The 25,387-nt window shown below is 52.2% G+C and overlaps 2 protein-coding genes across 5 annotated transcripts in view; one reads left to right on the forward strand and one right to left on the reverse strand.

The window, feature by feature from the left end:
- Habp2 (hyaluronan binding protein 2) overlaps nt 1-17,209 on the forward strand; it is a 29,370-nt gene extending 12,161 nt beyond the window's left edge. The window contains exons 3-13 of the mRNA XM_047552198.1: nt 5,276-5,386; nt 6,851-6,958; nt 7,316-7,432; nt 8,185-8,304; nt 8,766-8,937; nt 9,450-9,547; nt 10,495-10,750; nt 11,803-11,945; nt 12,603-12,737; nt 14,095-14,240; nt 16,198-17,209. Coding sequence (XP_047408154.1) covers nt 5,276-5,386; nt 6,851-6,958; nt 7,316-7,432; nt 8,185-8,304; nt 8,766-8,937; nt 9,450-9,547; nt 10,495-10,750; nt 11,803-11,945; nt 12,603-12,737; nt 14,095-14,240; nt 16,198-16,362 — 1,571 coding nt within the window. The 3' untranslated portion in view covers nt 16,363-17,209. The remainder of the gene's footprint in view (nt 1-5,275; nt 5,387-6,850; nt 6,959-7,315; nt 7,433-8,184; nt 8,305-8,765; nt 8,938-9,449; nt 9,548-10,494; nt 10,751-11,802; nt 11,946-12,602; nt 12,738-14,094; nt 14,241-16,197) is intronic.
- Nrap (nebulin related anchoring protein) overlaps nt 16,770-25,387 on the reverse strand; it is a 72,137-nt gene continuing 63,519 nt past the window's right edge. For all 4 annotated transcript variants that reach the window (XM_047552197.1, XM_047552194.1, XM_047552196.1 and 1 more), the window contains 6 exons: nt 24,926-25,024; nt 23,244-23,348; nt 19,977-20,084; nt 18,424-18,735; nt 17,618-17,749; nt 16,770-17,046 (listed from right to left, as the gene is read on the reverse strand). In XM_047552197.1, the coding sequence (XP_047408153.1) occupies nt 16,942-17,046; nt 17,618-17,749; nt 18,424-18,735; nt 19,977-20,084; nt 23,244-23,348; nt 24,926-25,024 (861 nt within the window). In that variant the 3' untranslated portion in view covers nt 16,770-16,941. The remainder of the gene's footprint in view (nt 17,047-17,617; nt 17,750-18,423; nt 18,736-19,976; nt 20,085-23,243; nt 23,349-24,925; nt 25,025-25,387) is intronic.

Raw genomic sequence — 25,387 nt, forward strand, 5'->3', positions numbered from 1 at the left:
TGGAGGGCTGCTTTGGAGCCAGGGGAACAGTCTCCAGGTCAGATGTGCTTCAGCGGTGACGCTGCCCAGCAGCCACGCCCAGAGGGGTGGACAGCCGTACGGAGCTCAGAGAGCGTGACTCCAGCCCCCGCGTGCTCAGGGAAGGCAAGAGAAGCAGTCCTGGTGCCTGGGTTTCGGAGATTCTGCATCTTCCCCAAAGCAAAGCAGAGTGTTTGGTGTGCAGTGCAGCTGCTCAGAGGGCTGCCCTTCGATGGCCATTCCTCACCCGCACGCACAGCCAGCGAGAGGCCAAAGCCGAGGGGCTGGAAGGGCTGCCTCTGTCCCAGTCTGGAGCACAGATTGCTCAGGCACCATTAAAGGGCCTGGGTGTCAAAGAGACAGAGCTGCAGAGGCTGTGGAGTGACATCGGAGACAAGAGCTCGGAGGACTCAAGAGACCTCACTGACTTCAAGCATCTGAAATGCAGTCTATGAAGCAACTTTGTGGAAATTACAAAGTTTCTCTGCCACAAATCACTTTCCTGCCTTCTGTCAAAAAGTTGTCAAGATGTCTACAATGAATTTAGACATACTGGAACTGTGCAGTGAACAACTTGAACAACTGTAAAGCAATGACCCTACCTAACAGAGATCATGGGAAAGGGTGTGGATTCGTTCTGTGTGTCCATAAGGTTCAGAGCTGTGATTCAATAGATTGGAAGCTCTCAGACAGGAAGAATTTCCTAACCAACAGAATTGTCCAAAAATCTGAATGGGAGTTAATAGGTTCCCCACCACGGGAGGTATTTAAGCACAGGATTGAGCGCCCTGCAAATCTGAGCTCCACAAGAATTCTGCCAATTGCCTGTGAGAATTTGCGGAGTGAATGGAGGGACGCTGGAGCAGGCTGCTCCCACGCCCCAGCATCCGGCTCCAGGTGTTCCTCCAGCCTCTGGCTCGGGGGCAGGGGAGGTGTCATGGTTGGGCCTTCCTGCAAAGAGTAGGTAGGGTTTTAAGCCATACCGGTCAGGTGTGTGATTTAAGGGCACAGGATCTGTGCTTTGATGGACTCTGACATCTCCCGCAGGCTCCAGACAGCAGTGTGGGGAGGGGACGCTTTGCTCAAGCCCACGGGCAAGCCGCTTCTTTGGTGAGTCTTGCTGGAGACGGTGCACAGCGAGGGCCTGGCTGGAGCAGAAGGTGCCCGGTCCCCAGTCCCCAGTGGGCAGTGAAGGAGGTGGTCATCAAACAGCACAGACTCTGCCCATGTCCCCAAAGCAGGTGACACAGCAGCCAGCAGGCCTGCGGAAATACCTCTTCAAAGCTGGCTGGCTCTGCCCTGCAACGCAGGCCAAGCCCATCCATCAGCTGTCCCGCCGCCTGCCAGCGAGGCCTCTGCTGGGCTTGCCCGTCAGCCAGAGTGGAAGCGTCAAATGCAGCCCGACAGGGCTGGGGCCGGGGGAGGCCCTCGGAGGAGCCGTCTGTGCCGCCGTGATGGATGCCGCCAACAGGGACGACATTCCGGGGATTTTTATTCCGTTCCACACATCTGGCAAGCCCTTTAACCAGAGCAGCTGCAAGGCCCCATCGCGGGAACTCCCAGTTTTTTCCGAGAGATGCTAAACATGGACACGGGAATCTTGGTGGCAGGACCCAGAGCCCGGGCTAACGGTTTCCCGGTGCATGCTACTTCCTGAAAGCTGGAAGCCTTGGGGTTTCTGAGACATAAACCCGTGAGGTTCGTAAAAGGCAAACAGGACCTGGAGTCAGGTTGGCCTGGGCTAGGATGCCGGGTCCTTGTGCTGTGGTTTTTGCTTATCTGCAGAACAGGGAGTGAGACACGTGCCTCAGGATGTTTCAGGTTAAACAAGATCGTGCACAATCACACGACGTAGGGCAGAGTCTGACGCCTAGAAAGGACTCAACATGCAAGAACCTCTTATCAGGACTCTGGGCGACTGACTCCGCAGGACCTCGCCCTTCTTCCTGGTAGCTCCTGGAAACAGACCCCGATACACAGACAGATCCACTAACTTTCTCTTCGGACTTAATATGAAGCGCTTCTGGTAGTTACCCCTTTCTTCCCCAAGGCTCTACCCTTTCCTACAGCCCAGGGAATCTCATGTGAATTGCATTTGAACCCAAAGTCCTTCTCTGCCAATCTGCCAAAGGAAGGAATCCACGCCCGGCAGCGACCCTCTCTACCCACTTAAGCCATTTGGACAAGTTATGAAATTCCTACAGAGCACATCAGTGCTCTAACTTCACTACCTACGACCCAGATCTCTTGCAGTTTCTCTCCTGAGCTCACCATTTGCTCTGCCTCAAGCAGGGGCCATCTTTGTGGGCAGAGACGTGTGCTGGCCCATCAGAAGGCAGGGAGGCTTGGAGGCCAAGGGGGAGGTTGGTCTGCCCAACACAACTGCACACAGGGGTCTGCTGGGCAGCCTGATGTAGAAAGTGGCCCTTGTTCTTCTCTAGTTGGAAGAAACAAATCAGACCAAGTTCACCCCCAGAGGGAGACGCCATCCCAAACCTAAATTCTGCAGCCAACTGGGCCAGTAAGGAAAGTTCCTGTATCTAAAATATCTAGAATTGTCATCCCACTAGCAACCCAATACCAATCAATCCTGTGTCTGTGGTTATTCTCGCATTATACACTATCCCAAACTCAGTGGCTTCCATCATTACCTGTGTTTTTGGATATTCATTCCTGGGTTTAGCCATTTAGATTGGGTTCAGCTGGGCGGTTCTGGTGTCTGTAGCCAGCTGGTAGATGGGTTGGGCTCTGGCTCTGACGGCCTCTCAGCTCTGCACCACCCTTTGACCTCCCTCCGTGACTGGCTTTCTTCCCCAGCCGACCCAGCCTAGAGCTTCCTCCAAGGACAAGGCCCCGTCCCACTCTTGTCTGTATAGCTGGGTAGCTCTCCATGGTCCCCTGTGCCTTTCGGCACCTGCCATGATACTTGTCCCACTGAAGATGCACAACACAAGGTTCTTGTACAGATAGTGGGATTAAGTGCCAACAGGACAGAAGAAACAAAGTAGGTTTTTGTAAGGAGGAGGAAGCCTCCCACGTGATGCTCACGCAAGACCTTCAAAGCACACTGCGGCTCCCCACGTGGGAAGGACCTCCCTGCCTTCCCTGCACGACTCTCCAGGGGGCTGGCTTCTGCTCTGGTGATCAGGGGCCACTGAACTTCTCTCTGAGGTTCTTTCCCCTTTAACCAGGGACTCGGGATCCTAGCCAATAGGAGGCACTGTTTGTGTTGCTCAGCAGAAGTATGTTCTGGAACTTCTGTGGGTTATTCCTTGCAGTTTCATTGAGAGATGAGCAGCCCTTGCAAAGAGAACCGGATTCAATTCCAATCCTCCCACAGAGATCTCACCCATTCCCCATCACCTGGGAAATCCACACTGTCCCACCCAGTAAGGCTCTCCCAAACGATTTCCAGATATCCTTGCAGGAACAATCCTTAATAGTCTAGTCAAGGTTCACCAGTTCGACCCCAACTTGTGGGAGTGATAGGAGAAATTACAGGAGCAACCTGAAGGCTCTTATCTGTGAACACTTGTTGGAAAAACAAAAACAAATTCTCTGAAGAGCAAAGACACAAAGAAACGATGGAATCATCTCACTGTCTCTTCCAAATGTCAGTTTGAAATCTTTCGTGTCCAACTCAGAAAAACCCTTCATGCCCACGCTGCTCAGTCTCTCTCTCTGCTGTTCCGTGCTAGAGGGAAGGAAACTTCATTTGCTCCAGGAAGACAATGGCCTTATCTTCAACCTGGATCCTCATCCTGGGAAAGGTGGCCTCCTCTGGGAACATTTTCATAGTGGGGAAAAGCAGCTCGGGAGAAATAATGAGCAAGCGAGGGGAGTCTTGACTTGACACTGTGAGAAATGATGTGAAACTTTGCCAAGGAGCCAGAGTTGGCGTATTCAAAAAAGAAATGAAAAGATAGTTCCATTTTAATGGGAAAGATAAAGCAGCCATTGTGCAAAAGTCGATTTTTCAAAAGCCAGGGAGATAAAGACTCTGACGGAATGACGGAGCGATGATGAGGTGAGGTGGCTGATTATCAGGCGTGGGTGGAGTGCCGTCTTCCACGCCATGGCGGCCGGCGCTGCCTGAGCCCTTTCAAGTCGCCTGTCTGCATTGACTGGCTCATTATCATATGCATCTCTGGACAGCTTCCTTCCAGCTTCCGCTCCTGACTCACGACACCCCCACTGGCTGGAAAGCACAAAACGAACCCAACTTTCTTCCAATTCCAAAGTCTTCTCCATGAGCCACAGAGCCACCAGCATCTTCCAAGGCCCTAGACAACAAAGGAATTGACTTTAGTCTCGCGCCTGCTTTTCTCAAAGCCTGGTCTAGCGGGAGGTTTACGGTGGCGGCCGAGCCCCCACCCGGCCCTCCCTCTCGGTAGGCAAGGGCCACAGACCTTCTCGAGGTTGCATCTGGTGAGTCCTCATTGGCAGGCTGGGTGTTGGGGGGGGTGCTTGGAGAGCCTCTCCCTTGGGCACATGTGGGTGTAGCCAAGGCCGTGGAAGATGCCAGTCGAAGCCCTTGGGCACTGAGGTTGAGCTGGTGAGAGTTAGTAGTTGGTTATATGGAGACGAGCGACCCTAGCCAAGACCCTGGCATGGATTAGCTCTGTGACCTTGGGCAAGTGACTTAACCTCGCTCCACTTTAGTTTCTCAACTCGAAGTCCAGCAAATAATGTACCTGCTAGACGTTTTTGAGAATGAAATGAGATGGTAACAGTAGGGCCAGGGAACACTCACTGTTTCAATGACTCTGTGGACTCAGTTTGGGAGGAGCTTGATGCTGGGACCTAAAGGGAAGCAACTTCAAGAGGCCAAGGTGACTAATAAAGTCTCATGAGGAAATGCTGCTTGGAGAGTCACCCGACGGGCGGTCCAGGGCGGCAGAATCTAACCCCGGGCCACCCGCTCGGAACCACGGAGTCCTCTCCCTGCTGTTCTCAGAGGGGAAATCGAGGCACGGAGGTGACAAGGTCACAGTTAGTGCACAGCCAGGGCTTGACCTCCCCACACTTGGCCCCGCCCAATGCCACACGGCCTTGCCGGATGGTGACAGCCCCTGAGTGAAAAGCCACAAAGCCCGATCCCGGCTACCCACCCCGTGGGTGTGGAGAGCTGGAAAGACACGTGATTCCTTCTTAAGGATTCTGAACTCTTTCCGGAAAAGGTGCTCAACTAAATAAGATGCTGGTGCGTTTAGGTCTCGTGACTGGGGTGTCTTCTGTGCCATCTCTGCCCCTGCAGATTGGACTCCTGACTACTATGACTACAGCTCGGAGCATCAGAAGCAGGAGGAGGCCACCACCTCCTGGCAGGCCTATGCCGAGAATCCCGACTGGTACTACGCAGACGACGGTAGGTACAGATCTGTCTCGGGGCCCTCCGGGCAGGAGGCCACAAGCCCAAGAGGAATTTATGGGTGACCAAATGCAAGGGCCTCTCTCAAGGGCCTCTCTCCCATCCTCTCCGATGAGCACCATAAGTAGGTGTTGAAGAATTCATTTAGACTGGATCTTTTCAATTAGAGTCATACTCAGGTAGACCCGGGGAGGGCCCTGGACACCATCTCCCCTACTCTCAAGTGACCAATGAAGTCAGTGGGGCCAAGAGAAGAGCTGGCTTGGCCCAGGTCGTGTGGTGGCAATGCCTCACCACCCAGGGTTCCTGGCTCCAGGAATAGTAGTCACGGTCAAAGTCGGTTCTGTAGCTTTGATCTCAGGTTGGATCCTAGTTATGCAGAAGGAGCTCAGTTACCCTGAGCCCTGGACCGTGGGAGCCACAGTTTGGCTTTGAGTCTTACTGTCCACATTGGCTGCATTTTTCTCTCTCCTTCGCTCTTCAGGAGGTTTAGGGGTGTGTGTGTGTGTGTGTGTGTGTGTGTGTGTGTGTGTGTGTGTACTCACATGCATGTGCTTCCGCCACACTTGTCTTGAGGCTACTTAAGCAGAGCTATGGGAGCAGAAAGGAAAATAAGAGGCCGGGTCCAGGCAAAGTCACATGACTGAGCCAGGAGAAGGCACGGAAAGCAGGTAGCAGCTGGAATAAAAGCTGTGAGACTGAGCAAAGTGGCCTGGAAGGCAGGGCCAAGATACAGGGCATCAGGGGAACATCAGAAGGGACCATCAAAACAAGAGCCAGGCCCAGGGATCCTAGTTCCTGAACCAAAGAACAATGTGCGTGAACAGAAGGATAAAGAATTCCCCAAGGGGAGGTCCATTCAGACAACCATGAAAAGCCAAAGGCACAGATGAAATATGACAAAATCTAACTGAACAAGTAGTTGAAGAAAGATGAAGGCCACTGGGTCATTTCCTCCTTGCCGTCAATCCTTCTGTCACCCTCCCGCCTTTGGTCTTCTCTCCTGATGTTCAGAAGCCTTGCGTTTCATGAGGGGTGGGTTTTCTTCTCCCACTCCTGACCTCCACCCCTGGGCACTGGGAGTAGGGAGGTCTCGGGCTTGTGAAATGCCTTCAGCATCAGAGGCAGACCCCGCGGCACTCCCAGGGAGATGGGAGGAGAAGGACACTCTCGGGGAGACAGGGAGTTTCTCGATGAGAAAGGCCCCGTCCACAGCGGGCCCAGGGGGTGCGGTCACCATCCATCGCTGCCGTCTCCCTCTTCTAACCTGAATCCCCGTCCCTGGTGGCGAGGCTGCAGTGTTCCTCGCTCTTTAAGGTTGACGCACGTCTCCCCGCTCCGCCCAGTCACTGGCTCTGTTCTTACTCTCTCGTTTGGGGCAGGAGACTGGACTCAGGTGAAAAGGGGGGCCTTCTTACTGGCTGCCCCTCACCGGCCTTGACCTCTGCCCACGTGTCTTAGATCCATGCCAGTCCAACCCCTGTGAACATGGCGGGGACTGCGTCATCCGCGGGGACACCTTCACCTGCAGCTGCCCGGCCCCCTTTTCTGGGAACAGGTGTCAGAACGGTAAGCGCATCTTCTCCAGATTCACTCTTCCCTCAGAGCTGAAGGAGAAGCCGTTCCTCCTGCAGCCTCAGGTGGCAAGGAAGGGTCAAGGGACTGTTTGTTCAAGGTGTAAAAGTTTATCAAGGTTTTTATTAAAAGGGAAAATCAAGGACTGTGAGCAGTGGAAGGAGCGTAGGAAGCAATCCCCCTCGGCCTGGGGATAGAGCAGCTGCCCTGGGCAGCATGGTATTTCAGAACCATGGACAAGGCCACAGGCAGGTCTTCCACGCCCAGCCCACACGTCGTACTGCGCAGGTATCCCTGTAAATAAAATGTGTCCCCAACTGTGTTTTCCCTATTTCTGTGGCTCTCCTATAGCTCAAAACAAATGCAAGAACAACCCATGTGGCCGAGGGGAGTGTCTCATCACGCAGAGTCCCCCCTACTACCGCTGCGCCTGTAAATACCCTTACACGGGTCCCGACTGTTCCAGAGGTAGGTGGCGGAGCCCCGTTTTCTGCTGTGTTTTTCTCTGCCCTCGCTTGTGCCTGGGTCTCTGCCTCTCACTGCGTGCAAGTCCAGACATAACTGAAGTTTTCACGGCATCCAAGATGGGCTTCTGAATGAGAATTTTTAAAGATTAATCCTCCCGGGAGAGCCCAGTGGGAATTGACTGATCTGTGTCTTTTCCCATCCAATAAGAATCATCTTGAAACTCACTCCCTCCCGGAAGTAGGCACTGAAGGATTCCTGAGATGGGCCATGTTGGGGGATGAGTCTCTCAAGTCGTTGTGCGAGTCGGGTGTTGTCTCAGGAGATTTTCAATCTCTCTCATATTCTCCCAAAAAATCTACAAAGAAAAGTTTTATAGATGAAGAAACTGAAATCAGAGAGGTTAACTAACTTGCTCATGGCCACACAGCTATCAAAGGTGGGAGCCAAGTCTCAGCCTAGCCCAGACTCACCCCAGTTCCTGCTCAGTCTACGCCTCCTGTTCCTTGCTGGCTGACCATCCACGTGTACTCTTTTTTGCATGGCCTCCATCCGTACTCATCCACATCTGCTTATGTTCCTAAGGTTCATGTGTGCATTTACTAGAGTGTCCGTGGGTCTGTCTCTCTCTTTGGCGACCCATCTGTTGTGAAAGATGACAGCAGAAGAGTGCCACCAGCATCCCCTGGTCATCTCCTACGGAGGCTGCAGCTCCTCCTGAGGCGCCCTCCTGGCCCCGCTTCCTGTGTTCACAGTGGTTCCCGTGTGCAGGCCAAACCCCTGCCAGAACGGCGGTACCTGTTCAAAGCACAAGCGGAGATCCAGGTTTAGCTGCGCCTGTCCTGAGCAGTACGGGGGGAGATTCTGCGAAATAGGTATGGGTCTCAGCCTCCGCTTCCCCAGAAACCCAGGGCCACCAGGGAGGCCTCTGGAGTCCTTTTCTATTTGGGTTTTGTTGCCAGTAGGTGGTTCGATCAGTTTCCCAAGCTCTACTCCTGCCTCGCCCTTCCCACCTGAGGCTGTGTCTGGCTCCCAGTAAGGAAGGTATAACCTGGGATGTATTGCAGGCAAACGGATCACACCTGGGCATACCTGGGCTTTGACTCACCCTCCCCTTGTTCCTTTGTAACCCAAAGTTGAGAAATTAAGTTCCCACCCACCTCCCAACCTGTGTGTTTCATGTTTTGAAGTCGGGTTGGATGTGGAAATTTCTGGAACTTGGTGATGAACTCTCCAAGTGATAGTAACTCAGGCCCCTTGATGAGGACACCACCGCTTCCTGGGAGCAGCATGCTGGTTGTTCCCTGTCCTCACAGCCCTGTCACCCCCCTCTGAGGTCCTGAGGACTGCTACGTTGGGGACGGCTACTCCTACCGTGGGAACGTGAGCAGGACGGTCAACCTGCACCCCTGCCTCCCCTGGAACTCCCACCTCCTGCTGCAGGAGAATTACAACATGTTCATGGAGGACGCAGAGGCCCACGGGATCGGGGAGCATAACTTCTGCAGGTAAGACTCGCCATCTTCTCTGGGCTCAGTCTCACTGATGGTTGAGACACACTGGACGTCTTTCCAGGGAGGTTTTCTACCAGGCAAGTGCTGGGCACCTCCCCTGGCACTCCTTGAGCTGCTTCCATCGCAAAGCTGTCTTCACAGGAGCCTCCTTGCCTCCTTGTCTCAGAGGACCTGCCTGGAATTCAGGGGTTCGGGCTGAAGAAGCTGACCCTTGCTGTGTTTCTGTGACCGTTTTACTTCCCCACTGAAGAAGGGTCTTCCATGGGGATCTCATTCTTTCCTGAGATCAACTGCTGTGTCCCACGGGCCTGGCACAGGCTTATGGACTAACTTCCGGGTCCCTGGGATTCCCGGACACCAAGCTCTGCTAACCCGTCAGAGGGTTCACATGCTCCATTTGTCCCAGGGGAAGCAGAGCTTGGGTTTCTCTTGTCTGAAGGGCCTTGGATGAGGTTGAGGTCTCCAAGCCTTGACTCCGAGTTACCTTTTATAAAATTTTATTTTAGAAACCCAGATGGAGACAAAAAGCCCTGGTGTTTCATTAAAGCCAACAGTGACAAGGTGAAGTGGGAGTTCTGCAACGTCCCCGCTTGCTCAGCCCCAGGTAAGCAGGGCTGTCTGGAGGTCCCTTACTGGCACCCCATCCCTTCCAACCCCATCCCCTCTCCACAGCTGCTTTGCCAACCCCCTTCCACGCCTACCCGATCCTCGTCAGCTCTGGCCGGGTGGTCCAAGCTTGCACTCCTGTTTGCTGACTCTAAGTTGATGCTCTCAGCAGCCAGGTTTTGATCATCTGCCATGTTCCAGGCACCAGGCCAGGCCTGGGGCCTACGATGGTGATCAGGCACTGCTGTCCCCAGCCCTTCAGGAAGCTCATGATCTGAATTCCAGCTCGAGGCCCCCCCGGTCCAACCATTGTGACACATCTGGAACATGTGCCCACCTACCCTGACCGGGGGAGTTCCTCCTGACCAGAGCCACACCTGTGCCTTACTCTCGGGTACCTGTGTTATAACACGTCATCCCATACCTGCTCCTGGCCATTTCCCACCGTTCTTAGAACCAACTCAAGTGCACCCTCCTCCCGGGTGGAGCATGCTGTCCTTCCTTACGCACCCTCAGGACCATTCATGTGGCACTCACCACTCTCCCTCTGCTTCCCAGTGGTCTGTGCAGACATTCCTCCTATTCTACTTCATCTGGACATCGTCTCCTCTGCACTGAACAAGGCTCCAAAATACAGCATGTGTTCCTTGGTGAATAAGTGATGGATTTACATATTTGCACACGCTTCTCTGTGTGTGTACATGTAGATCCCAGGAGCAACACACATTGAAATAATAAGGAGTGAGCAACATGTTCCATGCTGTTTCTGTTATAGACTTGTTTCATGTCAATCAAGATGTGCACGCTATCTGTTGTGCGCAGTGTGCTGTCTCCTAGCTCCGAACGTTAGCCCAGCTCTGGTCTCGGAGTCCTACCTCTGACTGGGTCCCTTTGACGAACTAGAAAGAGGCTGAGTCATGTGATTTATTTTCTTGGGTCCCACAGATGTTGCCAACCTAGAGGGGAGCCCCGCGGAGCCCCCCACCAAGATTCCGGGGTTTGCCTCCTGTGGTAGGACCGAGATAGCAGAGAGGAAGGTCAAGCGGATCTACGGAGGCTTCAAGAGCACGGCGGGCAAGCACCCGTGGCAGGTGTCCCTGCAGACCTCCCTGCCACTGACCACCTCCATGCCCCAAGGCCACTTCTGTGGGGGTGCCCTGATTCACCCCTGCTGGGTGCTCACTGCTGCCCACTGCACTGAGTAGGTCTCTCTGGGAGCGGGGACCAGGGTGACTTGGTGATGGTGTGGGGTGGTCCCCTGTTCCCACTGGAGTGGCAACTTGGCAGAATTAGGGGCAAATGCTTCGGAGGCAAAGAGAGGCCCTTAGACCAGAGGGAAAACCCCTGCCGGGTCTCCAGGGCTTGCTGTGGCCATCGCGTGTGTTGTACTATATTTAACCCTCAAAACTGTCTCCTGGAAGGCAACTCGAGGGAGGCTGGGGCTTTCTACCTGCTGTATTAACTGTGGTGTCCTCAATGCCTACAGCAGGGGTTTGTACATAGCAAGTGCTTAGTGAATATCTGCAGGCGAAGGGTACTTTTTATTCCCTTTCTCATAAATGAGGACCTGGTCTTGGAGGAATTTAGCACCTTGGAGGGATTTTGGAAGAAAGCGGGTAGATGGGACGTGAACTCGGATCTATTGGCTTCCTGAACTGCTCGGTCCTGCCCTGGACAGAGAAAAACAACCCGCTCCATTATCAATGAGCCTCCAAGGTCCAGGGTCCTTGCCAGCTCTCCTGTGTGCTTCCAGAAGGAAGTGACTTCTGGGAGCTGAAGAACGTCTCCCTCCTCCAAGTGCCTCAACCTGGTCAGGGCTGGTCCCACAAATCCCAGGTTTTGGGGAAACCTTGGGGGTTTCCAGTCTACCCTGTCATTAAATGGTTTATTGCGGGATTCTGGGAGGTGCCCCCAAGAGAGGCCAGAACAAGTGAACATTAGCACCTACCAATGAATTTCAGCAGATGTGTTCAAAACCCCAATAGCTGTCCTGCAGCAATGCCCAGGGAGGATGGGAAGTCTCCCAGGAAAAGCGGGATTAAAAATGCCAACTTGGGTTTGGAGTTTGCTTCCATTAATAAAGCAGTCCCCTCACAATGTCGTCGGTCCTGTGAGGACTACAAGTGAGGCTGCTGAGGCTGCAGATCACGAGGTTGCTGAAGGTCACCCGGGACACCAGAGCAGAATTCGGATGTGGCTTTCGCTTCCCACGTCCCGGGGGCAATTTCCCAACCATCTTATTTTCCCTCCCAGCATGAAAGTCAAACATCTAAAAGTCGTGCTAGGGGACCAGGACCTGAAGACAACAGAATTCCACGAGCAGAGCTTCAGGGTGGAGAAGATATTCAAGTACAGCCACTATAATGAAAGAGACGACATTCCCCACAACGATATTGGCAAGTCCCCTCTGTCACGCATCTCCTGTGGGTCTTGACCTGGGTGGATTTCTCCATTGATGGAGAGCAGAGGTTTGGTCCTAGACAGCGCTCTTGATCATCTCAGGTCCCTTGTGGGTCCTATAAGGTAGAGAAATGATTCTAGAACTTTTTAGTTCTTAAGAGTGTGTGGTCGTGATGTTAATAAATGGGCAAAGGCTCTTAAATTAAGTGGAAGAGATGGGGGACATTGTGCTGTGGAAAGCACTGAGTCCTGAACTCCAGGTGCCCTGCTTACTGGGAGCTGTCACCTCCCTGCATCTCAGTTTTCTCTTCTATAAAGTGTGGACGCTGTCGTACGACTCCTAACTTCCTGTGTTTAGTGACATGATGAACACGTGGCCATACCTGGCACCTGGTGGGTGTTTGTGAGCAGAACAGCCTGCTTTTTCAAAGTGGATTAGAAATGGTTTCAAACTCAGTTATAATTCTTACTGTTACTCTCAGCCTGGGTCACTGCTCCCAGGTAGAAATGTTAAAAATGAAATGACTGAGGAAAAAATTCTTTCAAGTCACAGGGGCTGGGGCTTTGCTATGACCACCCTTCGCCCGCGTCGAAGCTGACGCTTCTCAGACAAAGATGACGTGGCGTGCACTTCCTCCTCTGTCTCTACCCAGCTCTGCTCAAGTTAAAGCCAGTTGATGGTCACTGCGCTGTGGAATCCAAATATGTGAAGACTGTATGTTTGCCTGACGATCCTTTTCCCTCTGGGACCGAGTGCCACATCTCTGGCTGGGGTGTGACAGAGACAGGTGAGTCTGGCAGGCACTCTCCTGAGACTCGGGAGAGCTACATCAACCAGCCAGCCTCTAGTGTCCTTCTGAACTTGACATAAGTTTAAGATGCATTATCAAAGAAAGTGTGGGCCCCGTCATCCCAGATCTGGATCTTAAATCTCACCATTGACAAGGAACCTTCCCTGAACGTCCCTGATCTCCATGTCGGTCTCTGGCCCTGATCCTAGATACTTGGCTTCTCTCAAGCATTGATCCTGGACCCAGATGACTTCCCTCCTTACCTCAGTGAAGTAGAAAATACATGGACTTTCCGATAAGACAGGTTGTGGTAGAGTCTTACCTTTGTTGCTTGAACAACTCAATTTTATTTATTTGTTTGTTTGTTTGTTTTAATTTTTATTTACTTCAAAATATTTTTAAAATTTTTGGTATATCTTCTTTGGCACATATGACATTATTTTTAAAAAATCTGTATTTGTCCTTTTTAGTTATACATGACAGTAGAGTCTCTTTGGACAAAATACAACTCAGTTTCAATCTCCCAATAATCACACGTCTCTCCAAGGTCTGGAATCTGATAATAGCCAGATTATAGCCTCAAATACAAAGAAATTGAAAGGGGTAGTTCCATTCTTCCCACTCAAAATATACTTGTCATCTTTCCCAATCTTGTTCTTAATCATGGAAAGCAAGAATCATTTTAAATCAGTCTGCATTCATGAAGAAAGTGAAATGTAATATGCACATTTGTTGGAGGCTTTGAAAAAGGAGATTTCTGGCCCAATGGACTTAGGGTCAACCAGAACCCTTTCTGTAGCCATTTTTGTTGCAGACCATCTAACCCTGTCCACCTCTCTTCTGCTCACTGTGGTCTGGTGGAATAGTGATGTCTTAGTGGGAATCTCATGGGGCCTTGGGTTACAATGATTTTATTTCTCCTGAAGAGTCCTCTAAGACTGCATGTTCAAAATCAAGGACATGTTTTAACTGATTTCATTAATTTAGGGGGGTCTCTGGGAAGGAGGTAATTTGATGCACAAGGCCCTTCACACACCTGTACATTTGTCCTTCCATCCTGAATATACTATATGCCAGCCCTTCTGCTAGAGACAGGAAATTTAAAAATGGTTACCACACCGTCTCTGCTCTCCCAGTCCTCACGGTGCTGCCTGAAAGATGGGAGGGCAGCTCCAAAGCTCTGCACGGGTGGTGACGGCTGAAGGCGAGAGAAGATGGGGCTTTTACACCACCTCCTGAAAACCCCGGCCGTCCTGAGCTGAGGGCTGGTGGCCTTTTCCTTACTCTCAACAGCTTCTGGTGTGGTGGGCGCCCCTTCGTCCTCGTGGTAGTGACTCTTGTCCCTGTCCCCCAGGAGAAGGGTCCCGACAGCTCCTGGATGCCAAGGTCAAGTTGATCTCCAACACCTTGTGCAACTCCCGCCGTCTCTATGACCACACCATCGACGACAGTATGATTTGTGCAGGAAACCTTCAGAAACCCGGGCAAGACACCTGCCAGGTCAGAGACTCCAGGTGGCACTTAGAGGAGAGGCTGGCAGGATATTACACTGGGCACAGAGGCCCCTAGAGCCCTGGAATGGGAGTTGGGGTCAGAGGGCCACCTGCACAAAGCGGAAGCCCGGGCAGGGAATGTCTGCCCTGGCGCGTAGAAGCCACAGCCAGCCGTAGCGGGCCTGCTTGCTCAAATTCAACTCTCACAACTTTCCGGCCAAGGAATGTCATTAGCACCATTTCACAGCTGCTTAGAGAAGCAACAGCGTAGTGGGTGGTGGGGCTAGAATTCCAGAGACCCACGTCTGCAGGGTAGCAGCCTTGCCACTTTGCTCCGCTGGGTTTCAGTGGGAAGATGGAACTTCTGTCCTCGGTATTGGGCAGTGTGTCTGAGGTGCCCAGTGAACGGGGAACTACCCACAAGACCAGGGCTAATGGGAGAAAGATATGTGGCCTGGAGATGTCACAGAGATACTAAATGATGTTAATAATCATTAGAGTTTAAGTGAGTGTGTCAGAGAGACAGAGACAGAGAGAGAGAGGAAGAGAGAAAAGGAGAGAGAGACAGAGAGATTTATTTAGTCCTGAGAAGCTAAGTGGGGCCTGATGACATTCCCCCTACTCCAGACTTCCAGGAGCCCCAAGCTGCTAGGCCTGTGGGGACTCAGACACTGCTGCAGGGGGGCGGGGTGGAGGATCCATCAGCAGGTGCTGAAGGGACCTCGGGTCTCCAAGTCGAAGCCCCTTCCCACACCCCCTCTCCCCGAAGGGCTCATGTCATGTACGTCACATCCCTTCCAGACTCCCAGGTACACCTCAAGTTAGGATTCTCTCTGTTGTCCTCATAAGCCACCCCACTGTCCTAGAAAACCCACACTCAAATCCGTCTCCTGGATAGAGCTTCCCTACAAAGGAACCCAGCAAGGACCTGTCAACCCCAGCTCACTTGGGGATGGGAAACTGAGGTTTCTTCCTCCAAGGCTTATGGCTCTTCTACTACCCCATCACCATTACCAAGGAGTCACAGATACCCATGTACTCAGAGTAGGGACAAAGGCAGGTGGGTGTGATAGTCACAGAGCCCTTGGAAGATGGGGAAGAAAAGCAATTGCTCAACTCCCTAGAAAATTCAAGGGCTTTGGGAACCAATAACGTGGGTTTGAAACCTGGTTTAGTCTCCCATTGTGTGACCCTTATCAGTCACCAAAGTAATTCTCCAATCTCAGATGCCTAAAGGGACCAGGGACCCTCAGATCCTAAGGTAGTAACTCAGGTTAAGAGAGAGGAGACACTGCTTAAACCCTGTTGGTGGCAAAGCCTTAGCAGGAGTGACAGTGAAGAACCCTTACCCCACTCCTCCCCCTCCTCTTCCGTCCCCTCTCCACTTCCACCGAGGGCTAAATGCACACCAGGTACCGTTCTATGTGTTTTACAAAGAATCTTCACAAGAACCCTTGGGCAGGGTGTCTGTCACCACCAGTTTAGAATTGAGAAACCAAGGCCCAGTTTGCCAGATGATAAAGTCTGGTTTGGAACCCAGAAGATCCAACCCCACCGCCCAGGTTGAACCATGAGCTAGGCCACACTGCCTCAGAGTCCCTGTCCTCCCCTGTGTGTGACTCTGTCCAAACAAGGTTCATCTCCCTGGTCACTGCCAGAGGAAGTAGAAAGCCCTGAGAACTGGCAGTGATAAGGTCCATATCAGGACCACGAGCAGGAAGTGGGGGTTTGGCCCAGCATGGTGGCTGCATTCCTGGGCCTCTCTGCCAAGCTCTCTCAGAGTGAGGCACTGAGGACGGCGTTAGCTTCTCTCCCTTCATAGCCTTGGATCATGGGAGACATGAGAAGAGTCCCCAGTGGCTGGGAGGAGACTCCACCTCGTCACCCCTCAACCCTGAGAGCTGTAGGGGTGTTTCTGATGTATTCCAGCCCAGGAGACTGAACTCAGGCTGCTTTCCCCTCAGGGTGACTCGGGAGGCCCTCTGACTTGTGAGAAGGATGGCACCTACTACGTCTATGGCATCGTGAGTTGGGGCCTAGAATGTGGGAAGAAGCCGGGGGTCTACACCCAAGTCACCAGGTTCCTGAATTGGATCAAAACCACCATCCACGGGGAGACAGGCTTCTAAGGCTGTCCTCAGAACCCCAGAGCACATCCCTCTCGGCACCAAGGGGCCCTCCTGGACAGCAAGGGACATCGCGGGAGCCTCCAAGAGGCCACACGCCAGAGTGTCCATGCTCTAAGCAGAGACAACCCCTGCCCAGACTGGAACTTGCGGGACCAGCTTTTGCACCATCCCATGAGGCTCCCAGGATTGATGGAATCGACATGAAATGCATTAGTTTGTTTCTGTTCCAACAACTGTGCCCTCTAGAAAATCAGCGTTCACAGAGTCCGCCTCCACGGGGGACATCTGCAAATGCGAGATTGGGGGATGCCCAGCGCCAGGGGCAATCACCTGGACTCTCATTGTTGCAGACAAGAGGCACTCAACAGAACCAGCCACCTCCTTCAGGGACTAGAGAGAAGACCAAAAACACAAACTCCTCCGATTGCTTTTAGAGGTGTTATTTTAATAAAGACAGATCTGGGGACGGGCTGGTGTGCTGCGTTTTACGGCTTGCCCAAACTGAAGCCATCTTGAGCCTCGGGCAAGCAGACTTCCTCTGTGGTGTCTCTCTCAAGAACGGGGGTGGAGGCTGCTCACTCACATCCACAGAGCCTTCTTTCTTTTGACATGCAGAATCTCTGTGGCATCTGGGTTCACGTTCCCCCTCAGATGACCTCCAGCCTCCACGGCCTCTGGCTCCCCCTGCAGAAATCAAACATACCTCCCTCAGTTGAAATGAAGCCCCCGCCCTGCTCCCACAAGACGCACCAAGATGCCCCCGGAGCCTTTAACATGTTCACCCTCCCCTCCCCGGCCTTCCCCCACCCTGCCCAAGAAAAGTAATCCTCAAGGCAAGAATGAGAAAGAAGCAAAGCCAATCTCTCATTTAGCCATGGAATCTTTCTTCTGAACAAAGTAGGTTCAAAACGCAGACTGTTGTAGCCAGAGAGTCCCTGACCCTTCCCGCGCCTGTAACGAGCAAGCAGTCAGCGCAGCCTGGGCTGCCCTGGCCCGGGATTGATGTCGCCCTGGTAGGTTTGCCTCTGCAGAACTAATGGCTGCAACTTCAGAGAAAACCCTGCAGGAAGTTTAACCCACAAGTCATCTGCCCGGTCATCTCAGACCCAGGAAATTAGGCGCCTCGCTCGAGCTGTGTTTCACACTTCTTTAGTGCCAGCTGACCTTTGGCCAAAAATAAACTTTGAAAAGAAACAATGAGTTTGTCCTTCCCGTGGTCTTGCAAGCCGGGGTGGGTTTGCAGCTTGCTACTCACAGAAGACGCCTGGAGCCCCAGGCCCCTCATGTTGGCCAGTTCCGCAGCCCGCCGAGCCATTTCCACCTTGTAGGAGCCGGGAGGGGTCCAGCCGATACCCCTGATCAGGTTTAAGTCTGATTTGTACTTGACCTTGGGGGAAGGAGGAAAATGTCAGCGGGGTTTGGGGTTCTTGGATCACCTGGCGGATAGGATTATTTTTAAAAAAGGAAGACGCAAGAAGCCAGATATGTAGTTGTCAGCAAAGCCAGGAGGAAGCAGCGACTGATGCTAAGCAGAGGGTCCCTGCGTGGGGACCCCGTGTGCCATGAGCCGGGCCAGCCTGCAGCTTCCCTCACACCTTCCCACTCAAGCGATGGGGGTAGAAATGCCAGTGAGGCAGGACCCAGGGTCAAGTCCGCTCCGGCCCTAACTTCTCTGCACTTCAGTTTCTTCCCAGAAGAAGTGCAGGCTGGGTGGGATAACTACCAGGACGCATCAGAGGCAGTATAGCAATCAAGAGCCTGGGCTCTCACATGGAGCCAAAGCGGGCTCATAACCCAGGTCTGCCACTTAATCGCTGTATGATCTTGAGTAAGCTACTTAACCTCTCTGAGTCTTGGGTTCCTGATCTGTCAAATGAGGCAGCCCTGGGGTTGAGGACAACAGGGCACAATGTCTGAAAAGCATTTGGCACAGAGCATGTTCCCCAGGAGAGATTTGAGAAATGGTAATTTCTGGTATATTCCTCCTGGTACTAAAGTGTCTCAGAAGCTGTCTCAGCCTGGCTCCCCCAGAGGTAAGAGGGAACCTGTGGAGGTGCTCACATCACTCTGCAGCTGGTGGGCCTTCTGCGCATGCTTCAGGCCCAGCTGCTCGGGGTCACAGGTGGGCTGGGGCAGGGGCTGCCTGTAATGCACGTCGCTGGCCAATTGCTGGCTCCTCTTGGCCTGGAGGAAGCCAGGCTGGTCTGTGCGGCTGTGGAACTGGGACCGGCTCTTAGCAAAGTCCTTCTTGTACTCATTGTCACTCTGCAGCTTGCCGACGTTGAGGAAATGCTTCATCCTCGGGTCGTCGTTGATGCTGCGGTACCCAATCTGCAGGCCCCGGTCCCGCAGGAAGGCCTCCTTGTACCGGAACTGAAAGTCAGAAGAGCAGAGGGTCAGGAGGCCAACCTCCCCTCCAGAGCAGGCTCCCTTCGGGGCCGGCCCACAGGATTCTCAGCAGGAAGCTGGACAGTGGGTTAGACACAGGCTTTGGATTCAAGTAGCTCGACCTCTGTGGCCCTGGACCATTTGCTGGGCCTCTCGGCCAGTTTCCCTGATAAAATAGAAGGATGAATCTTCACACCATCGGGGTTGAGAGAATTCAATGAGATGGGGGCGGAGCTTCAGGTCCAGCACCAATCCACGCCCACTGATGGTGGCGGCTGGTACCATTGCTGCTGTAATGAGCACTCCAAGAGGACAAGAAGCTGCCCATTCCTCCTTTGATCCCTAGTACCAGACAGGTACTTCTCAAGTCGTTCATGATGAGGGACCTGTTTCATTTTGTGTTGTTAAATTTCTACTCCACCAAAGACCAATATGTGGGTGGACCATGTTCTTAGTAATACCCAGATTGGCCATTACCCTGTTGAGTGAGAAGAGTCTACCGATCAATCACGTGCTTCGTTGTCTCGATGTCTGATTGCTAAGAATGTTTCTGAGCACCAGCTCTTGATTTCTGAACTCATCTCACCATGAACTGGCAAGCAACTGGCCATGGGTGAGCATGACTCTCCTGTCTAGTCAAGGAAACTCTCCTCTTCACTAATAAGGGCAGCTGGGTTTTGAAGATGTGCCATGAGCCAGACACCGTAAACCATTCATTTTCATTCCTACATGAGTCCTAGGAGACGAGTATTTAATCTCCATTTTGTAGATGTAGGAGTTTGAGTTCAGAGGATACTAGCAACCTGCTCAAGAAAATAGCCAACCCCTATAGGGCTAAGCCAGGATCTGAACTCAAGCGAATCTAGGGCACAGATCCAAAGTCCTTCTCCTCTCCACAGGCACTTCAGCTAGGAGAGGTCACTTCACTGCACACCAACCAAGCAAGTCACATGTTCCCTGACTCCTAGGTGTTTGTCCGTCAACTCTTAAGAGTGCCTCTCTTTAAAGAGAAGTAGTAGGGATGCAACCAACCCTCCCCAACCCCACATTTCTGGCTAAGATCCTGGGAAACAGGCCTGATTTTTCTTTTCTTTGAAATACATGTTCAGTTTTGGTGTGGAGAGAGGGACACTCTTGACAGTCCTGGTGCCTGTCCTGTGCCTTTCAGCAGAGCTAGGAAAACCAGAGCCAACCCGATCAGTGACGGAGCATGCATGGGGTCTTACGTCGCTGGCGATCTCCCTGGACGCCCGGGCAGTCTGGAACGGGATGGCATCCAGCCTGAAGTCATAGCCGCCAGCCCGGGTCTGCTCCCAAGAGTTTCTGTAGACTTTCTAGATGGAGAAAGTGAGAGCGTGGGTGAGCAGGGGGTCACTCCTCTGCGTCAGGTTATGATTCTCAGCAAGAGGAGTTCCCGACATGGTGTGTTCCCAGGACAGCAGAGCCCGTGGCCCGCTTCCATCCTGGGGACCCCCCAGCTCTGGGATCTGTGGGGCTGGCCATGATGGGCTTCAGCGCTAAGTCCCCAACCCGACCATTGGCTCCTGCTCCTGTGGGGCCGGGGTCTGGCTCTCAGAGACCTTCCCATGTCTGCACTTGCTCTCTGTGGCCAGTGTCTGCAGTCCTACATGCCGGAGCTCAAAGTTCAAGAACCCAGTTTCTCGAACAGCTGACAGTGCTGTTCCTTGGGTCCCCCAGATTTGTTAGCTCCAGTGACTCCTGGGGTGGGGCCTTGGCCTGGCTTTGATGCCACATCCCACACCTCTCCTGAGCACCCCAGGAGCCTGCTCCAAGGGAGGAGCCTTCACCTGGATTCAACGTATTGTCAAGGACCTGAGTTGGTGACCTATGTGCCTCACAGAATCTCTTTCATTTTTCCCTTTTCAGGTTGTCCCCGGGCCTCCCGGAGTCTGTAATCACAGCCTCTTAGTCCTCCTAGACCCACACCACCAACGGAGGTGTCAAAATCTCCAGCGCCTTCATGTAGCTGTATTTTTTTTTTTCAAGGTAAGGGAACGACTCCATGAAAGGAGTCCTCGGGAGGTCCCAGCGGAGGGCTCGCTTTTATTCAGCCACAGAGAAGGGAGACAGCAGGAAAGCCACACATCACCAACAGACGACAAAGTGATGGCCCCGGGCCGCATCCATGACTCGCTTGTTTCATGAGCCGCAGCGGGGCAGGGCCCTTTAAGAATCTTACTCTTGTCACCTGGAAATGGAGGTCAAGGCTGGCCCTCTGTTCTACAGGGGGTCGGGCGAAGGGAGCAAAGGAGGAAGGGCAGATGAGAAGTGAAGTGGCCCACCCCTCCCACACTGGGCCTGGCACCAGTGGGAACCATGAAGCCACTGGGCCAGGCGGTGGGGGGCGGTCTGTCACCTGTGCGTGCCTGTGGCCATTACCCTCACTTTCATGCCGACTTCCACCTCCAAAATTCAACAGCACAGACCAGGAGCCAAATATCTACAGTGTTCAAGGCCCTGGAAACACAGACCCAGCCATTGCTGGGGTAACCGCCTAATGGATGGATGGCAGAGCCTAAACAATTCACTTTCCTGGGTCACCCCTGAGTTTAGTGGCTCGCACTGAAAGACAGAAGGGAGGAACCTTCAGATAACGGCAAACAGCCATCCCTTCAGCATGATGCGTCCTGTCTTGGTGGCCTCACCCCATCAGAGTAGCAAATAGAGTCAAAAGCCCTATTTCCCTCTGTGATGGGGACACAGTGCCTTTCTGAGAAGACTCCATGCCAGGCCCAGGCTGGCTGATGACACCAAGCTTTGCACAGCCTCGAAGTCCAATGTCATTCCACGCTGGTGTCCAACGCACCCAGCTTCTGAGTCTCGGTGGCTCAGGGTCAGCCACCCAGAGAGTGGCCTGAGCTCCTTCTCCTGTTCTTCCTCCGGTACACTCTTTGCCTGATTGTGATCACTTCCTCCTGAGTTTTTTATTCTGTTGAGGTTTTTGCCTTGCCACTGGGATCCTTAGATTCCGGAGGCCCTTTGATTTGGAACCCTGGGCGCTCCTCTTCTTGATCACAGTGGGCACAGTCTTGTCCTCGTCCTCACGCATTAGAGCCATTTGATTTTGAGTTATGCTGGCTGCCTTGCACATCTCAATGGCTTTCTTTACCCAGGAAGGTCACTTTGCCTCCACCTCCTCCTCACAGAGCACTTGATCCAATTGTGCGCATTCCACACGCCCCTAAAGAAGCGTCTTTCAAATGAGGTGCACGAGCTTCACACCTGAACGCCCCAGCGGCTGATTTCAGCTCTGGGACTCTGTGGGCTGACGCCCCAGGAGAGGGAGGACGCTTCCCCCACCGACCTGGGGTGGCTTTCCTCCTTAAGCTGGACCCCCAGTGGAGTGGCAGTTTGATACCAGCTTCCATAGCTGTGGGCCTCCGGAAGTCCCTCCAGGGGAGGCCTGCCTCCACATCCTTGGTGCTTAATGAGCTAGATGTCCTGTGCAGAGGGGGCGGTCCAGCTTCCCCAGATGGAGGTCAGCCCACCAGAGCTACTGTTCTAAAATTATCCCTCACGCATCCCTCAAAAGCATCAAATGGTCATAATAACTCATATTTACAAAGCACCAGCGCATTCACTGCGTGGGATCCCACAGGGCTTTACAAACGCAACAAACTAATACACACGCTAACTAGAAGGCGCCTCTTGCCAACCCCTGCGAGGCGGCCACCTCTGGGGTGAACGGCAGCAGCTGTCGATCCGCACGGAGCCCCAGGACACAATGGCCAGGCCAGGGAGGGAAGAATGGCCGGGCTCTGGGAGGCCGCGCGCTGCCCCAGGCCGACACACTCAGCCTGTGTTATTCCGATCTGAGAATGCCTTTTGATTCCAACGCCTCTCTACCTGTTATCCAGGGATCACAGCTTTGCTGGCCGCGCGGCTGCCTATTCTATTACAACTGGGGGGCTCCAACCCCTGCTAACAACAAGCCTGGGTTTAGGAAACAGCTTCTTGGTCATGCATGCAAAGGGCACACGTCCAAGGGACTGGAGCATTGCTGGGCACAAACACATGCACAGAGGAGCAAGCCAGGTTTGGAAGGGAGAGGCTATGTTGGAGTCTCCCCAGGCTGCAGGATGAGGTGGAGCCACTTCATCTCCATGGCTGTGCTCCTCTGGAGGGCTAAGGAGAGGGAGCCAAGAAGCAGACACCTGCTGTGGCCAGGAGGACACGCTCCTGACAATACCCAGCACACACCAAGATCCGTGCAGCCATGCCCAGATCAGAATGTTAGAGCCAGAAGGAAGCTCAGTGTAGCTCAGCCTCATCCTGGGTTTGGAGGTGAGCAAACAGGCCCAGCAAGGAAAGTGACAAGAGTCACACAGTTTGTCCCACAATCAGTTCACTGTTCTTTCTCTTCCACACCCTCCTTCCCAGGACTTTTCTTTCCCTAATCAATAAAATCCACTTTGGGTATGAATCATTTTAGCAAAGAAGGCACACACGACAGGGACCACCAGTTCACTTACATCGCTCAGATGCAGGGCGTTGAGGCGGGCTCGGGTGAACTCGGGGTGATCAGGGATCAGGGTATATCTGTGTAACGACTCTGCATCCCCCAACCTGTATAGGCGCTGTGGGTAAGACAGACTCATGGTCATGACTGAAGCCACAGGGGAAATGCAGCTGATTCTCTCTCCTTCCCCGCCCCACACAACTGCCCCCTAGATGGAGCGAAACCCAGCCCTACACACAGAGAGGTCCTTCTAGAATCCTCTGCCCGGAGGAGGTAGGCTATGTGACCAGCGACAGGTGGAGGTGGCTGGTTTCACATAGACTCTGTTAAAAATATTCACCAAGATCTGCTCCAAAGGGACCACAAACCAACCTACTGGCTGGCCATCCCTGCAGTCTAAGATGTGTGGGTATCTCAGAGGGTCTCTGCAACTGAGCATTACAAGTGATTTCCACTGGTAATAAGATACAGCCTCAGGCCTTCATTGTTTAATATCAATAGTAATAATGATAATACAGCTAAGCAGTTATTTTTATTATAAAATGTCAACATGTTCAAAAAATTAAGCTTTTTATACTTCAACTTTATCAGGCAGACACAACTTTAAAACTCAAACTACATCAGATTGCTACTTCTAGAGTAGCATATTAAGACTTGTAGGCAGGCTTGGTGGTGCACACCTGTAATCCCAGAGACTAAAGAGGCTGAGGCAGGAGAATCACAAGTTCAAAGCCAGCCTTGGCAACTTAACAAGGCCCTGAGCAACTCAGAAAGACTCTGTCTCAAAACAAAATATAAAAAGGACTGGGGTTGTGGCTTAGTGGTAAAGCATCCCTGGGTTCAATCTCCAGTACAAAAAAAAAAAAAAATTGCAAACAATTTTAGAAAGTATTTGAATATCATGTGATTTAAAAAGGAAAATACAATAGTTCAATCCAGTTCCAAATTCAGTGTGGACTTTACAAACATGAATGTACTGGTCAGTACAGTATCTGGGCTTCCTGTGTGAATGGGGCAGCTTTGTCCCTGTGCTTACAGGATCAAATTTCCTGATAATTCAGGAGAAAGAAAACATTTAACTTCCCTCTTGAAATAAATACAAGACAGAGGAAATGGGGCTAAATTATACAGGAAGCAGAAGCAGAAAGAAGCTTTGAAGATAGCTGCTCTTCCTTTTTATTTTCTTTTTTCCTAATGGGATATATTAAGCTTTTAATTCCATTGCCATTCATCAGCTATTAAGATGTATCTGATCTCCAGCAGGGTAAGGGATCATCAGTAAAACTTGGCATTGTTATCATTATGATTATGGGTCAAGCCATAATGAGGAACATTTATAGAGTACTTGCTGTACTTGCTAAAAGCTTTATTTGCTTTCATTTATTTAATCCTCATTTAATTCACTTAATCTTGTGAAATCATTGCTATCATTCCCCTGCTCCACCCCAAACCCCAGACCCCTTCACATAAGAGACTGAGGTTAGAAGAGTGAAAGCGACTGACCCATGGTCACCTAGACAGAAGATTTGCAACCTCAGAAGGTTTGCATTCCAGCAGTCAAATCATGGGCCATGCATACCATACGAGAAGTCCCTACAAGCAGGATTCGAACCCAGAGCCTGTGTTCTTCAGCACTGACCACCGAGAAGCTGCACCCCACCGCATGTCAGAGATGAGTGAGGAGAAAGAACCCACCTCGTTGCAGTTCACATAGCTGTTCTTGGCGTGAACCAGATCTGGGGAGTCAACCACTGTGGTGAACTTGATAGTGTCTGGTTTTTTACGGTATTTGGTCTAGAAGAGAAAGACAAAGGTTCCCACAAAACACAGCCACACATCATGCATTCTCCTTTTCTAAAGGAGGTGGTGGCTTCACCCCACCTCCTTTAGAATCGAATGTACCAGTGACGTTATTGGAGAACAAATTTCTCTTTTTGGTGGGTACCCAAATCAACAGCATGGGAAAGATCCAAGCTCTCCTTTGTGATAAGGAACATTTGACATGTATTGACTCTTTTGAAGAAAGAGAATAGGAATAGAGCAGAGGACAACATTCAGTATCAACGGGACCCTGCTTGGACCCTCACCAGACAAGTTCCATTATGAAGGACATGGAGAAGGCAGGACCACCCTCAAGGGGATTCCAGGACAGGGATC

The sequence above is a fragment of the Sciurus carolinensis genome, chromosome 5 (genome assembly GCF_902686445.1).
Source record: "Sciurus carolinensis chromosome 5, mSciCar1.2, whole genome shotgun sequence".
In the NCBI taxonomy this organism is placed as follows: domain Eukaryota; kingdom Metazoa; phylum Chordata; class Mammalia; order Rodentia; family Sciuridae; genus Sciurus; species Sciurus carolinensis.